The sequence below is a fragment of the Protobothrops mucrosquamatus genome, unplaced genomic scaffold (genome assembly GCF_001527695.2).
Source record: "Protobothrops mucrosquamatus isolate PMUCROS unplaced genomic scaffold, P.Mucros_1.0 scaffold272, whole genome shotgun sequence".
In the NCBI taxonomy this organism is placed as follows: Eukaryota; Metazoa; Chordata; class Lepidosauria; order Squamata; family Viperidae; genus Protobothrops; species Protobothrops mucrosquamatus.
This window is the reverse complement of record NW_015386617.1, coordinates 250,904-264,938: the sequence shown is the minus strand read 5'-3', so window position 1 is coordinate 264,938 and position 14,035 is coordinate 250,904. Positions and strand designations below refer to the sequence as shown.

At 35.8% G+C, this 14,035-nt stretch overlaps 1 protein-coding gene across 1 annotated transcript in view; it reads left to right on the top strand.

Moving 5' to 3' along the window:
- The first annotated feature begins 4,237 nt into the window (after positions 1–4,237).
- CKMT2 (creatine kinase, mitochondrial 2) overlaps positions 4,238–14,035 on the top strand; it is a 17,618-nt gene continuing 7,820 nt past the window's right edge. Inside the window, exons 1-5 of the mRNA XM_015814668.1 lie at positions 4,238–4,389; positions 5,498–5,696; positions 10,237–10,332; positions 11,510–11,731; positions 13,037–13,122. Of these exons, the coding sequence (XP_015670154.1) occupies positions 4,238–4,389; positions 5,498–5,696; positions 10,237–10,332; positions 11,510–11,731; positions 13,037–13,122 (755 nt within the window). The remainder of the gene's footprint in view (positions 4,390–5,497; positions 5,697–10,236; positions 10,333–11,509; positions 11,732–13,036; positions 13,123–14,035) is intronic.

The following is a 14,035-nucleotide window of genomic DNA, read 5'->3' as shown; positions in this document are numbered from 1 at the left end:
TGCCAGTACTAGCCAGGAGGGGCACGGATCCAGTAAACATGTGGTTGCATTCAGCCTCCCCAGGATCCTGTCCACGTCCTCGGGAGCCACAGAGTCAAACTCCTCCCATACAACAGTCTCAAGACCTGCTCCCGTCTCCTCCCCCGGGGCCACCCAGTCGGAGTCAAGGCCTTCTCGGATCCGAGCGACTTTGTCATGCTTAATTTATGAAGGCCTGATGAAGGCTTTTTCCAGTCCTTATTTTAATAATAATAATAATAATAATAATAATAATAATAATAATAATAATAATAATAATAATAATAATAATAATAATAATAATAAAAATTATACCCATTGACTGCTATTTTAAAGGTATTCTTGTGGAAAACGAAAGAACTCCTACGAATTCCAGAGGGGTTTAGCAGAGAAGTTTATTGCGCAAGGTTCAGAGGCATATTAGAGATAGGCAATTCTGAACGAGGAGGGCGGGATTAGACTTCAGTTTTTATACTTCCCTTCTTTCAGGAACAAAGGGACTACACATGATAATACACTGTAATACATTTGGTTCGTTTCTCACGGGCATACAATGGAAGGTTTTGCTACATACAAAGTATCCATGTGCAATGCGCATTTGGTTGCCACATATTACTGACACAGAATTTCCCCAGTGAATTTTCCCAGTGATTATGCATTACATCATTATTCTAGCAATTATGCAGACACATCATTATTGCAGTTATGCAGACAAATCATTATTCTAATAATTGTTCAATTTACTACATTATTATGAGGGTGAAAAAACTTCTTGATAAAATTACCACATGTTCATATTTTATCCTTATGTCACCATGGAAAGACTTGAACTATGACCATATGTGTATGCATTTTTTTTCTATGTAATAGGCTATAAACTTATACAACTTATACAACATATGCTTGGCTCATGACCCAGCATTGCAACAGTCTTTGGGATAAACTATTAAAGTGGAATAAAGTTCTCACTATATTTATTTAGTAATTATTATTATATAAAATTATTAGTAATTATTATTATATAAAATAATAATTAGAGTAATTTATAAACTGAAAACATACAGGAATGATCTTAAAAATATTTAGCTGAATATTATAACATTGAATGTTACTTTACTCTAGCACTGAACATTTTCAGCAATGTTTTATTGCTTCTAAATTTTCAAATGTCCAACACAGGCATTTAAAGCATAGCAATTTATTAATAGTTTCTTCACAATTATAAATTAGATTAATTTCCAGTAGCTCAGAGATATGAACAATTTCTTTCTCCAGTTTTGTTTAAGCCAAATTTTCTATTGAAGTAAAAGAACCACTGACCTGGAACTTTTTCTTATGTTCAATGGGTCAGTGCTTCTTCCTGGGGATGAAGTGTTGACATGTGATTGTGTACACAAGACACAGAAATAGTTTGATTAGTTTTCAGATGTCCTTTGACCTGAAAACTAATGGAAGTCAGATATCAAAAAGTTTAATATGGATAAAGCACAAGCTTCAATACTGACCTATACCATAATAGGTAATAAGTAAAGAAGTAACAAAAGCATGGATTATATTTGTAATACAGCAGAATCTTAAAGCTAAAAACTTTTCTAACCAAAGTAAAGTACCAAATGGTAGTTACATCACAGTATGAGTTAAGCAAGAACTTGACAATATGACCAGGATCACCCTAGGCTAGAAAGATTGGTGTTTAAGAATGGGACTCTTCTTGTCACAACACAATGAAATTTCACTAAAGCTTCAAGCAAACCTGTCTAAGAGATGACTAAATACAAGGGAGAAATTGGGACAAACAACAGTTAATTTGATGATTCTGATCAAGAAAATTTGTTCAAGGTGGCTTCCTTTTTTCTTCCTTCAAGCTACAGCAGACTCTTACTGTGATGCTAGATTGTTGCCTCTGAATGTAATTAAACACTGGAAGCTTTTCTCCAAGGGTAATGAACAAATTTATTTATTTTATCATGAAGAAAAATTTATAAGTGCAGTGGAGGTTTCAAACAGTATTCTCTATTTTAGACTGGCAACTTGTAGAAATTAAGCTCTAAAATATGCTCAGCATAATTTGAAGCATTAAACAAGTAAACAAACCATCCCAAACCATTGTCAATTTAAAAAGATCCTTATGGAGAGATAGAATTTGTCTTTTTGCAGAATCCATGTCAATTTTTCTTTAGCAAGGCTTGTTCCTGAGTGCTTAGGGATTTTTAAAATTATTACCATTTGTGCAATTTTCCAAGAGAAATAGCTTATGCTACTATATTCTGGAATATTTGAAGTTTCTGAGTGGCAATCAATGCCAGTTTCATACCTGGTTTTAAACAAAAAATTGTCTGGGTTGCTTGGACAGATGATCTGCACAGGTGGAACACACATGTCTTAATTGGACCTGAAAGCTGCTAATCTAGAGTATTTCCATCTTTTGAACACTCAGATTCACTCCCTGAACAATCCATGTAGAAATGGTCCATTAGTTGACTCTGATAAAGGCAGAATAGAGGAAGCATGATCAATATATTATAGCATTCAATACCAACTCCGGTGGGTTTCACCCACTGACTTTAAACAATAATAGAATAAATAGACCTCTATAAAACCCATAAAGGAGCGCAATGGTTCAGTGGTTAAAAGCGCAACTTGTCAGCTGACAGCCCAGGTTTGAAACCTGAGCATTGTGCGAGGGGTGAGCTCCCATTACTGTCCTCAGGTCCTGCTCATGTAGCAGTTTGAAAGCATGCAAATGCGAGTAAATAAATAGGTACCACTTTAGTGAGAAGATAACAGTGTTCCTTGCACCTCGGCATATAGTCATGTGGTCACATAACCATGGAAATGTCTTTGGAGTGGCTTTAGAGCTGGCTCTCTCAGCTAAGAAACAGAGATGAGCACCGCCCCCTTGAGTCGCACAACTGTACAGGGGAAACATTTACCACTACCTTTTATAAAAACCATGGAATCTTATAACCTTCTAGCTTTGAGACTGAGCAGAAATCCTCTAAAGCAGGGGTATCAAACTCAATTTCATTGAGGGCCGCATCAGCATTGCGATTGTCCTTGGGGGCCCGGGTAGGTGTGGCCAGGGTGGGCATGGCCTACTGGGTGGGCGCGGCTGGAGTGGGTGTGGCCTACTGGGTGGGCATGGTCAGCTCTACATTGTTCGCGTCAAGGGTGCCTGTGGGGGCCTGGGACAGATCTGAGGGTCTCTGGCAGAAAGGGGTGGGACCAGGGAAAAAGCCAAGGCATGGTCCACTGGAAGAGCCTGCTGAAACCCCTCCCCCAGAGCCCATCAAGCCAGATATGTGAAGTAGGCGAGGGCCATTTGCTGGCCACTTCCAGGCGATGGTGCATTTCTTCATTCCTCACAAAGGGTGACACCTCCCCGACGCATGGCCAGGGGGCAGGGCCAATGCGCCAGGGGCCGGTCCCTTGCTGTTTCCAGATGGCCTTGTGGAGCTAAGACTGAATGTGTTTCAGCATAGATGGCCACCACAAAATTGTACATTGGCTTCTGGGCGACCAGGGCCAGGGCCAAGGCAGCAGATGCCATTCCCTCACTGTTTCCGGAATGGCTTCGTGGGCCACATGAAACCACGTCGCGGGCTACATCCAGCCCCTGGGCCTTGTGTTTGACATGTCTGCTCTAAAGCCACTCCATAAAGAAGATACTGACGGTGAGAGCAGACTAGCAGCTCCTAGTCCAACTCCAGATAATAATTCAGTAGGAAAATTCAGGAAGTTGAATGGGCTATTATTAAGAGCCAGCTATCTGTGGCGGAGCAGCAACTGATATTATTCTTCTGCTACATCATATCAATGTGTTTTGTATCAAAACCCACAAAACTATTTTGGTACATGAGGTAGAAAACTTTAGAAGTACTTCTCCTGATCCTTCGAAGAAATACCTGATTTATAACAAATGATATAATTCACAACTTACACTTCTTTCATCACCCTGAAAATCTGCTGCATTATGGTAAGACTGATGATTTCATTATATTCAAAGTAGATATAACATATTCCAGTTACTTTCAGATTTTCCATTGCCCTATTCTTCTGAATTATTGATTGCCATGAAAGGAGAATCCTGCAAAGGATGCAGTTTGACTGGATGAATATTGTGCTATGTTTAGTCTACTGAGTATATATGTGCTTCTGATCTCTCTGGTTTTCACTTTTTTGACAGTGGGCATCTTTCAAAAAGATTAGGTGAAAAACAATGGCTAATACATTTGTACGTCTCCTGGTTGTTCGAAGAACTGCTGTTTTAGTTGCAACAGTCAGTACTGGAGCTATGGCTACTGGATACTTTTTAAATCAGCAAAATGTGAAAGCTGAATCTTTTGGGCATAAGAAATTATTTCCTCCCAGGTAATCATTTGATTCATATACTTCAAAATATATTGGTTTGAAAATCTTAAAATCTCTGTTGAACATTCTCTAAGCAGGTAAGGGAGGGTTATCCATAATAAAAGAGTCTCAAAAGTTTTTAAGTTTATTTTTTTTTTAAAAAAAACAACCCATATACCAATGACTGAAACATTTGACAATTGGCGTAGAAATCTAGGAGGAAGAGAAAATATTTCCCAGGATACAAAGGAAATATTATTAATAATATTAATTATTATTATTAAATATTATTATTAATTTCCACTGATACTTATTTTTCTCCAAGTGATATCTATTTAATCTCTAAATAACCATATGAGATAGGTAAGATTGAGAGTGGCTAAATGGTCTATTTTCACTGAATTAATTCACAATTGGTTGGCATACAGTAATTAGGCAACCTATTCTGTTAAAATCTGATTTTCAATATTAGAATACAAAATATTCTGGTTGGGTTAGATCTGGGGAGAGCCAGGTCTTAATCTCATTCAGCCATAAGGTTCATTGGATCTTTCTGGGTCAGCCACTATGATTTATATGCACATTGTTATGAAGATAAAATTTGGCAGGGGAAAAGCCATGTAAAGCTGCCTTGTATCCCGGGCCTAGAAGAAAGATATGATAAAAATGTCATAAAGAAATAAAATGTAAACAGATATAATAAAACTACACTTATTCATTTCAGTTATTTCTTCAGTTCATTCATCTTGTTCTGGAAGTGAAAGAGAAACACACAAATATGTATTTTGAAGGTATTTTTCCTCTTTCCATCTGCCCAGGTACTGCCATTCTTGACTGAAACTAACTGCAGTTTCAGTTGGAAACCAGCATATTCACACTGTTAGGTTTGTTTATTTGACAAATCATAAATGCCCATCTGAATTATAAGTCTTCTGCTGTTTTTCTCAAACTACCAAATTCATTGGAAAATATTTATACAGACTACTTTTCATTCTTAAAGGCATCCAAGACTCGTAGAATAGTAATGTGCTGATTGAATGCTTAATGCCACAGTTTCTATTAATGAAGTGATAAGCAGAAACAAGCATTTCCTGCTCACTACAAAAGCTTTGCATTTCTTTTTACCCAGTGCAGACTACCCTGATCTTCGTAAACATAACAACTGCATGGCTGAGTGCCTCACTCCAACAATCTATGCCAAACTGAGGGACAAGATGACTCCAGGTGGCTACACACTGGATCAGTGCATTCAAACTGGTGTTGATAATCCTGGACACCCTTTTATTAAAACAGTGGGCATGGTCGCAGGAGATGAAGAATCCTATGAGGTGAAACAGTTTGTATCATATAACAGGGTCTCTTTCAATGTCTTCATTTATTTCATAAAAACATTAGAAAATGATCAATGCATCACACATAGGCTGGCTTTCAGGAAGACAAGGAGGTCAGTACAAAATTCAAGCCATGGAAATAATCTTGGTATTTGGTTTTTGTCTTTGGAGAAGTTTTCAGGGTTTTTTTTTTTAATCTCTCTGGGTGAAATTTAGAGAACAGCATAAAAGACATACTTTGTATAACCAGGGCTTTTTTTGTCATAGAACACCCAGAACGGAGTTCCGGCACCTTTTTTGGTAGGCAAGGCGGGTTGTATGACGTGCGTGAGTTCTGGCACCTTTTTTTTTTTTTTTTTTTTTACAAAAAAAGCACTGTGTGGATAATAAAATAAAGCATAGAAGGCAACATGTATTGGCTTCCAGTAGCTGACTCGTCTGCTCAGCTTAAAATGGAGTCATCTTGTCAATGAAATGAAGTGAAGTAAAAGTCTGTTGTAAAAGTATCGAGCTACCCTCACATGAAAGATCAGCTATGCAAACAGTTACATATATATTATACATTTTCTATAAACAGTTAGAATATTAAATAGTGAACAACCAATGCCCAAAACAAAAGCTGAGATTTTAACACCTGGATAATACAAGCATGTATCAACATAGTTAGTTTAAGAAGAGACAGGAGGAGGCATCACAAAACCTAGATGGAAGCCTTTATGTAAAAAAATATGTATTTTTAATAAAGAATCCTCTTAAAATATTTATACATTACTTTTCTGGGTCCAGAATAAGAACAGTAGATTCTTATTTTATTTAGTATCTTCATGTAATAACAGAATCCAACATCTTTCTGTTTGGCAGAATAAAATAAGCAGAGGCAACCCAGTGTCTCCTGGGTTCGCCTGAAGTATATAACAGCATGATCAGATGTAACTTCTCTTTGCCAAAAGCTCCATAGCAGAGCTTGCATTGCTCCCCAGAAACAGGAAGAAATAAATAATTCCTATAGATTTTCAAGCAAATGTTTCCAAAGCTTTATAGAGACTAGAAAAGGTGACAAACCTGCTATGAGTGTTCCTCTATTTTTTCTCCTTATTAAATCAATGCAATTAAAGAAAGAGGGGTCTCAAAGTGCCTGGGAAGTTTATTAAACAATAAACTTTTCTCTGGCACGTTACAGCCCATTGTGCCTGCCCTTTTTCATTTATTTCTTATAAAACCTGAAAAAAGTAACCATAGCGAAGACTCTTAAAATGTGATGATGGGTCTTTTGGTTTTTGCTTTTGTTTAGCAGTTCTAAGAACAAATATCTTCCTTTCTATTTAAATATATTAAATATATTCTGTGATATTTTAGTTAAGGAATACCAAAAGCATTTCTTAAACTTTTTTCTCCAGATTCCCAGAGGTCCTAGGACCATAGTTTTAGAAACATTGATCTAGAACAGGGGTCCCCAAACTCTGGTCTCTGGACCGGCATGGGCTGCAGCAGGCCAGAAACCGGGCCATGGGAACAAGTGAAGTCCCATCCCCAGGATGCAGGCAGCATGTGAAACCAAGCCTCCCGGTCTGTAGAAAAGCTTTTCTCCATGGAACCGGTCCCCAGTGCCTAAAAGGTTGGTGACCCCTGATCTAGAAGATAGTCATGGTTCAATACAGCATTCAGACTTCAAAGTAAAACCACCCAAGAATTTTCCCTACCCCCAAGTCTAGGTCCCTGCATCAATTACCTACCAGGGTGGTCAAAGCTTTCTTTTCCCAAAATGTTGAAGCCAAATTAAAATGAGACTAGCTAATCAATATATTGTGGAATTCTGGAGCTGAGATACCATAATATGCTTGAGGATCTTTTTTTTGTAATATATTTTATTGATTTTTTAAAAACATAAATCACTTACTAATTGGTGAACAGTGTTACATTTGTAAAACAATCATTAAGAATTGATTTCTATAATCCATAATCCACATAATGGTTTTAGTTGATTTCCTCTTTTCCCAAAATATCCTCTTTTGCAAACATTGAGTTAATACAATCCTTATTGTTTTGATAGATAACAATTACGGTAAATATATATTTTCCCCAATATTCCTAAAAATAATCACATCAATATAATATTTCTTTTCTATCCAATCATTCTGGTTGCCTTATCATAAATCCTGCTACAGTCCTTTATCATAGATCCTGTCCAAATTCTAAGTATTCTTACTGGTTAAGATTTTCTCAAAAATTAATTACATTTAAAAATTTAACTCTATTTTTCCATATGAACCATCTCACACTTTTACATTTCTTAAGGAATAGATAAAACAATGAAAAAAAGAAGAGCAAGAGTAAAGAAACATAAAAAAAACATAGTACTTAAAATATATCCCTCCTAAGCTAATATATATTTATTTCCTAAATTTCTTATTTGAAACTGTAATTAAAAATGTTTAATCTTTAAACATTCCATTTAATACATCTAGTCATCTAGTCCTTTAATTCTTATTCAAAACATTTTTATATATTATACTTTTCTTAAATTCAATCATATTTAAGTATCTAAAACATTTCCTTTATCTAAGTCATTTCAACTTTTTTATATTACTCATATCAAGAAAGAGAACAAAAAAGGGGAAAAAAAGGATACTATATTATTTAGGGAATTCATCCCTCTTAGAATGACATACTGTATATATTCCAAAACTTTTCTATTTCTTTAACCATATTCAAACAAATGTTTCTTTTTTAAGTATTCTCTCTGGTAAGTCCCATCATCTATTTTCTTGGTTTCCACTTTAGTTTTTTTCCTTTGCCCAGTATCTTTCTTAATCAATATATTTTGCTGAATCAAAAAGAGTTTCCGTATGTTCGTAAATGTTGCTGTAGATATAAAAAGTAAATCAGGTGAAGTGTCTTTGTACGGGGCTTTTACCTTTTCATGTTTGTTGAAAATCTTTTTCTTTTTCTTTCTCTCCGCTTCTCTTATTATTTCCTTTATCTCCGATGTTCCTGACATCTCTACAGTCCATTTTATCCAATCTGTTTTCTTGTCCTCAGATTTATTTTGTAGTCTTAAGGGATAAGTTGTTTTTTCCAATTCTTGTGAATTTTTTTCCACTAGGATTAAATCATGTTTCCTTGTTTTGTTAAGTTCCATCTTTAAGTCTCTATTCTCAATTCTATATCCATTTATCTGTTTTATCTGCTCCTTCTCTGTTGTTGTTTTCTGGGAATTTTTGTTGTTGTAGAGTTAACTTAGAAATAGATTGGTTTATATTTTCAAAGTTATTTTGGATTTCTTTGTGGTTTAAAGTCATTGTTGTTTGAATTAGTTGCAGTATACTATATATCTCCTCCTGTGAAGTATTTATATTTTCTTTATATGCTCTTTCTACATGTCTCTGATCCATGATGGCCAAGAATTTGAGTTTTTCTCTTCCTTTCTTTTCCCTGCAAATAGCTTTAGAGTCCCAATTAAATAGATATTTGTAATCCAAATAGTTCAAAAAAGATTTTTTTCTGAAATTTATAATTCTCTCTTTGTCTACAGCCCAGATTATTGTCTTTTTTTTGTCACAGCTGTTCTTTGCTGTTAAAACTTTGAAGGTCACAAACACAGATTAGCTTTTCCTAGGTTTTGCCAAGTCTTATATTAAAGTCATAGTTGCCAAAGTCTTCATCCACCACTAAGTATCAGCAGCTATTTGTTTTTCAATTTCCAAAATGAACAGTTATCTTTAAAATGAGAGTCTTAACCATTCAAACAATTTTATATTTATCCAGATTTAAGTTTTGAATTTCAGGTTTTATGTTTATTTCACTTCCATATATTTTGATCCTCCATAAAAAGATTAATTTGCCGCTTCCATTAGTATAAGGGTAGGGCGGAAATCCCCCTCCTTCCCTTTCGGAGATATTTTGCTTCTTGGGAATCTTTTACAGGAAATGAAATGTAGAATAGAAAAGAGAAGATCGAATTCCTCATCCAGTTTCAAGCACGCTGTTCACAGTTGTGCTGGTTAGTGCTATTGGACTTTGGTTGTTAGTAGCTTGGGCTGATCGATGCAATACGCCTAGCCTTTCTCCAGTTGGGTTAGAAGGCTTTCCCCAAGTCAAACGGAATGGCCGCCGTCGTTCCAGAGTAGCTGGAGCACCCTTCTTTCTTCGGCGCCTCTCCAGGGCGACTTAGACCCATTTAGGGTCCCCAGGCAGGGCAAAATTAGCTGCGGGGGTACGGAGAATCCGCAAGCCCACGCCAGTCACTACCGTGCAAAACTGGAAGTGAATATGCTTGAGGATCTTATTCAGGAAGGAAAACTGGCATTTGTTAAAAATTATTCAAAACAACTTGGATTCAAAGAAGGTTAAGAATGTGCGTTGGTTGTTTTATATTATTGAGAATTTTGTGCAATTCTTCAGACTGATTTATGAGCATAGATAGCCTAAACAAAATTAAGCAGTTTACAAAATAAATGATAAATAAAAAAAGCACATGGAGAAAAAAACTAAATACAAAGTAAACTGAAAAAAATCATATATTTTATTGACTTGACAGGTATTTGCTGAGATTTTTGATCCTGTTATCAAAGTAAGACATAATGGATATGACCCCAAACTAATGAAGCATCATACTGACTTGGATTCTTCAAAGGTGGGACCTAATTTAAGTCTTAAATAAAAAAAAATCTGAAGACAAAATTGGTTTGATAATAGCAGTAAAAGAATATTATGGTTGATAATAGTATTTCAGTACTACCTTCTCAATAATTAGTTTATGACAGCTAGAAGAATATGACTAAGTGAAACATACCACAAGCCAAACCAGATAAAACTACCTCCCTTCACAAACTAACAAAAATGTGTGCTACCTTAAAGCAACTATAGCAGTGAGGGTAAACCTTTTAGAGACCGAGTGCCCAAACTGCAACCCAAAACCCACTTAGGTATCGTCGGGTGCCGGGTGGACGTGGCCCATTGGGTGGGTGTGGCCAATTGGGTGGACGTCACCCATTGTGTGAGCGTGGCTGCGGTGGTAATGGCAGACTGGGTGGGAATTAAAAAGTTCAATCAATCAATTTGAACTTTGCTAGATCTTTTTTTTTCCTGCGAGAAGTTGAAATTGATTGATTGATTGATTGAACCTTTTTTTTTTTGCACACGGAGATGGAGGCCTAAAGCGAAAAGATTTTATAAAACCAGGCTGAAGGCCTAGGACTGGGGAGACGGCGCATGTGCCTACAGAAAGGGCTCTGTGTGCCATCTGTGGCACGCATGTCATAGGTTTGCCACCACGGAACTATAGGATACTCAGTAAGTGTCTTCTTAGCTCTGCAAACAGTATAACCCACATGTATCTGCACTGTGTGTTTTTATCCCCCTATCTGCCCCAAAGCTGCTCTGAGATGGGAAGTAATTCATATGGGAAATATGACATTCAGATTTTGCAGTTATAAAAAGTATATACAATACCTTTATTCTGGATGATTACACATAGTAATGTGTAATATTTCAGTTCACTGTTGAAATAAAACAGTCAGCAATTTTGTGATGAATAACTAAATGAAGCATTCAAATTGCTAATTCAAATGGTTACATTTTCTCATCAAGAAAAGTTAACTAAGGATGGGTGTGTTTTTAAATTCAGAGTGAAGTGTTGCAGATCTCTTTCAGAGGCATTGTAATAACATTGGTAATTTTGGTACCACACAACTGGCTGAAATAGGGATTAGGGTTCTTGCTCACCAAAATATCTAGGGCTGATCCTGAGTATCCCTAGGTATAATTCCCAACTGTCTCAATATATTTGCAACCTATTTGATTTTGGACAGATTACCCAAGGACAGTTTGATGAGCATTATGTTTTATCCTCCCGTGTACGCACGGGACGAAGTGTTCGTGGCCTGAGCCTCCCTCCTGCCTGCTCCAGGGCAGAGAGAAGATCTGTTGAGAACGTCATTGTCACTGCCTTATCTGGACTGAAACGAGACCTGGCTGGAAAATATTATAGCCTGACAACTATGTCTGAAAAGGAGCAACAACAGCTAATTGATGTAAGTTTAATGCCAAACCTGGGAGTTGAACATAGGTAACAAGACAACAACTAACAATGTGGAGAATCTCTTTTGAAGTGGCTCTGGGAGATTATATGGACATGGTTATGTGGACATGGAAGTAGTTGTCCTTGCATTCTTCCAGGCCTTTTTCAGTTTCCCAGTCTTATTTATAATTCTGAGTTTTCTTGAGGCTCTCCAGTGATTCTCCTTGTTTTTTCTGAGATCAGTCAAGGTTGGTTAGGCTGATTAATTTAGAGAGTTAATCCGGGGCAGGGAGGGTTAATTTGGGTCTGATATGATTAGACAAAGAGTGGAGCTGGTGTTCACCCTGGTCATATCCAAGAGATCAGGAGAAAAAAGGGTGCGGTCTCCATTCTGTTGGCTAGATTTATTTTCTTCACTACACTAGAACATAACAAAGTATTCCTTACCTGTTGAATATCAACTAATCAACATTTTCCAGCTGGAATTTATTTCTCTTCCCCCTTATCACAATATAAGCAAATTATACATTCTGACAAGATCCAAGCAATATTAAATACACATGAACATATACACACTAGCAGAACTCTTTTATTTGTGGAATTCTGGAAATAATATCCTACCCACAAATAACTTTACAAAGTATGTAAGTATTTATAATCCATTGATTTAAAAAATGTGAATTGAAAAATTGAAATATATTTATGAGAGGGGCTGGGTAGAATGAGGGTTAAAAATAAATGTAAAAATAAATTGCAAATACACTGCAATCCTAGGAATATTTAGGTAACGTGACTTGTAAGTAAATATAAAACAAAACTGAGTTGTGTCTAAGGATTAACCAGAAAGGAAGAACAGAATTAATCAGCAAAAGTAATATAAAAAGATTAGAATAAGTTTTTTTTCTATCATTATTTTAATAAGCCTTGTGTCTCAAAAAAATCTTATTTGTGGGTATTGATTAACTAAATTATGTAAAAGCAGTAGGTGTGATTCAGATCTTATTTTAAGATTCCTTAAAGTTAATTAATTTAACTCTAAGTTGAATTTAAATGTATTAAGCATAATTTAATTTTAATTTAACTCTAATACTTTAATAGTTTTTTTCTTTATTAGCATGTTTCCAATTCCAAAACCTTAAAACTACATGAAATTAACAACATAGTCATTTATATTGGAGACACAGTCTTTTATTTCCAGGGAGAAAAAAAATAAGTATCATTTTTATGCACTTTGCACCTCTGTGAACTGATTCACCACTATAATTCAACTTTTTTCTTTTTTTTCTTTCCCTCTGCCTTAAATTATGCTGGTCTCCAGGACCATTTCCTATTTGATAAGCCAGTTTCCCCTTTGTTAACATGTGCTGGAATGGCCCGTGACTGGCCAGATGCCAGAGGAATATGGTACGAAATGTGAGATGTGCATGTTTTCAATGTGAACAAATAATTATACTAGTTTCTAACTCAGTTGCTACTATTCCTAATTCTGAGCACATGCTTGGCATACACAATCTCTTCCTCCATTACATAATCTTTAAGCTTGCAGTGGACAATATTTTGGTGGCCATGAGTGATTTTTGAGTAGCTGCCAGAAATTTGGGTGGGTGGTATAAGAAGGCAGAATTCAGGAATGTTGTTTTGTTTTGTTTTGAATGGATGATATTCCAGAACTTACATTACAATGTCTCATTCTTTCTCACCTCAATATGGCAGGAAACTACTTTGAATTTTCATCAATCATGGTCAGAGAGAACATCAAGGACCATCAAAAAGGATGTTTTTAGGGTTGGCTATGGTCCTGGGGCTATTTTTTTTAAAAAAAAATAAAAACATCTGTGATCAAAGATGCAACAATAACAAAAAAAAAAGTAGAAAAAGACTAGGGATCTGGACCTTTTGTTTCTATTCTTAATTGTCAAGAAATAGCTAATAAAGTCTGTAGATATATTCTGAGGCATGATTCTAATTTAAGGGGCCCCAACTCTGCTAATATAGGAGTCTCAAATGATACAACTGTTTTTTCTTAACCAGTAAGATCTGGTGATGGTGATCAATGTCATAGTTATGGCAGTGTGGTCCACTGAAGGTAACTTGAACTATTATTATTATTATTATTATTATTATTATTATTATTATTATTATTATTATTATTACTTTAATTTATATCCCGCCCTTCTCCCGAAGGACTCAGGGCGGCTTACAGGCAATAAAAATGGAACTATACAATAAATATCTAAAAACAATTAAAATATATATTAAATAAGCCTGTTATTTTTAGAAAAGTTATAAAATCCCTATTAAAATCCCTATACAATCC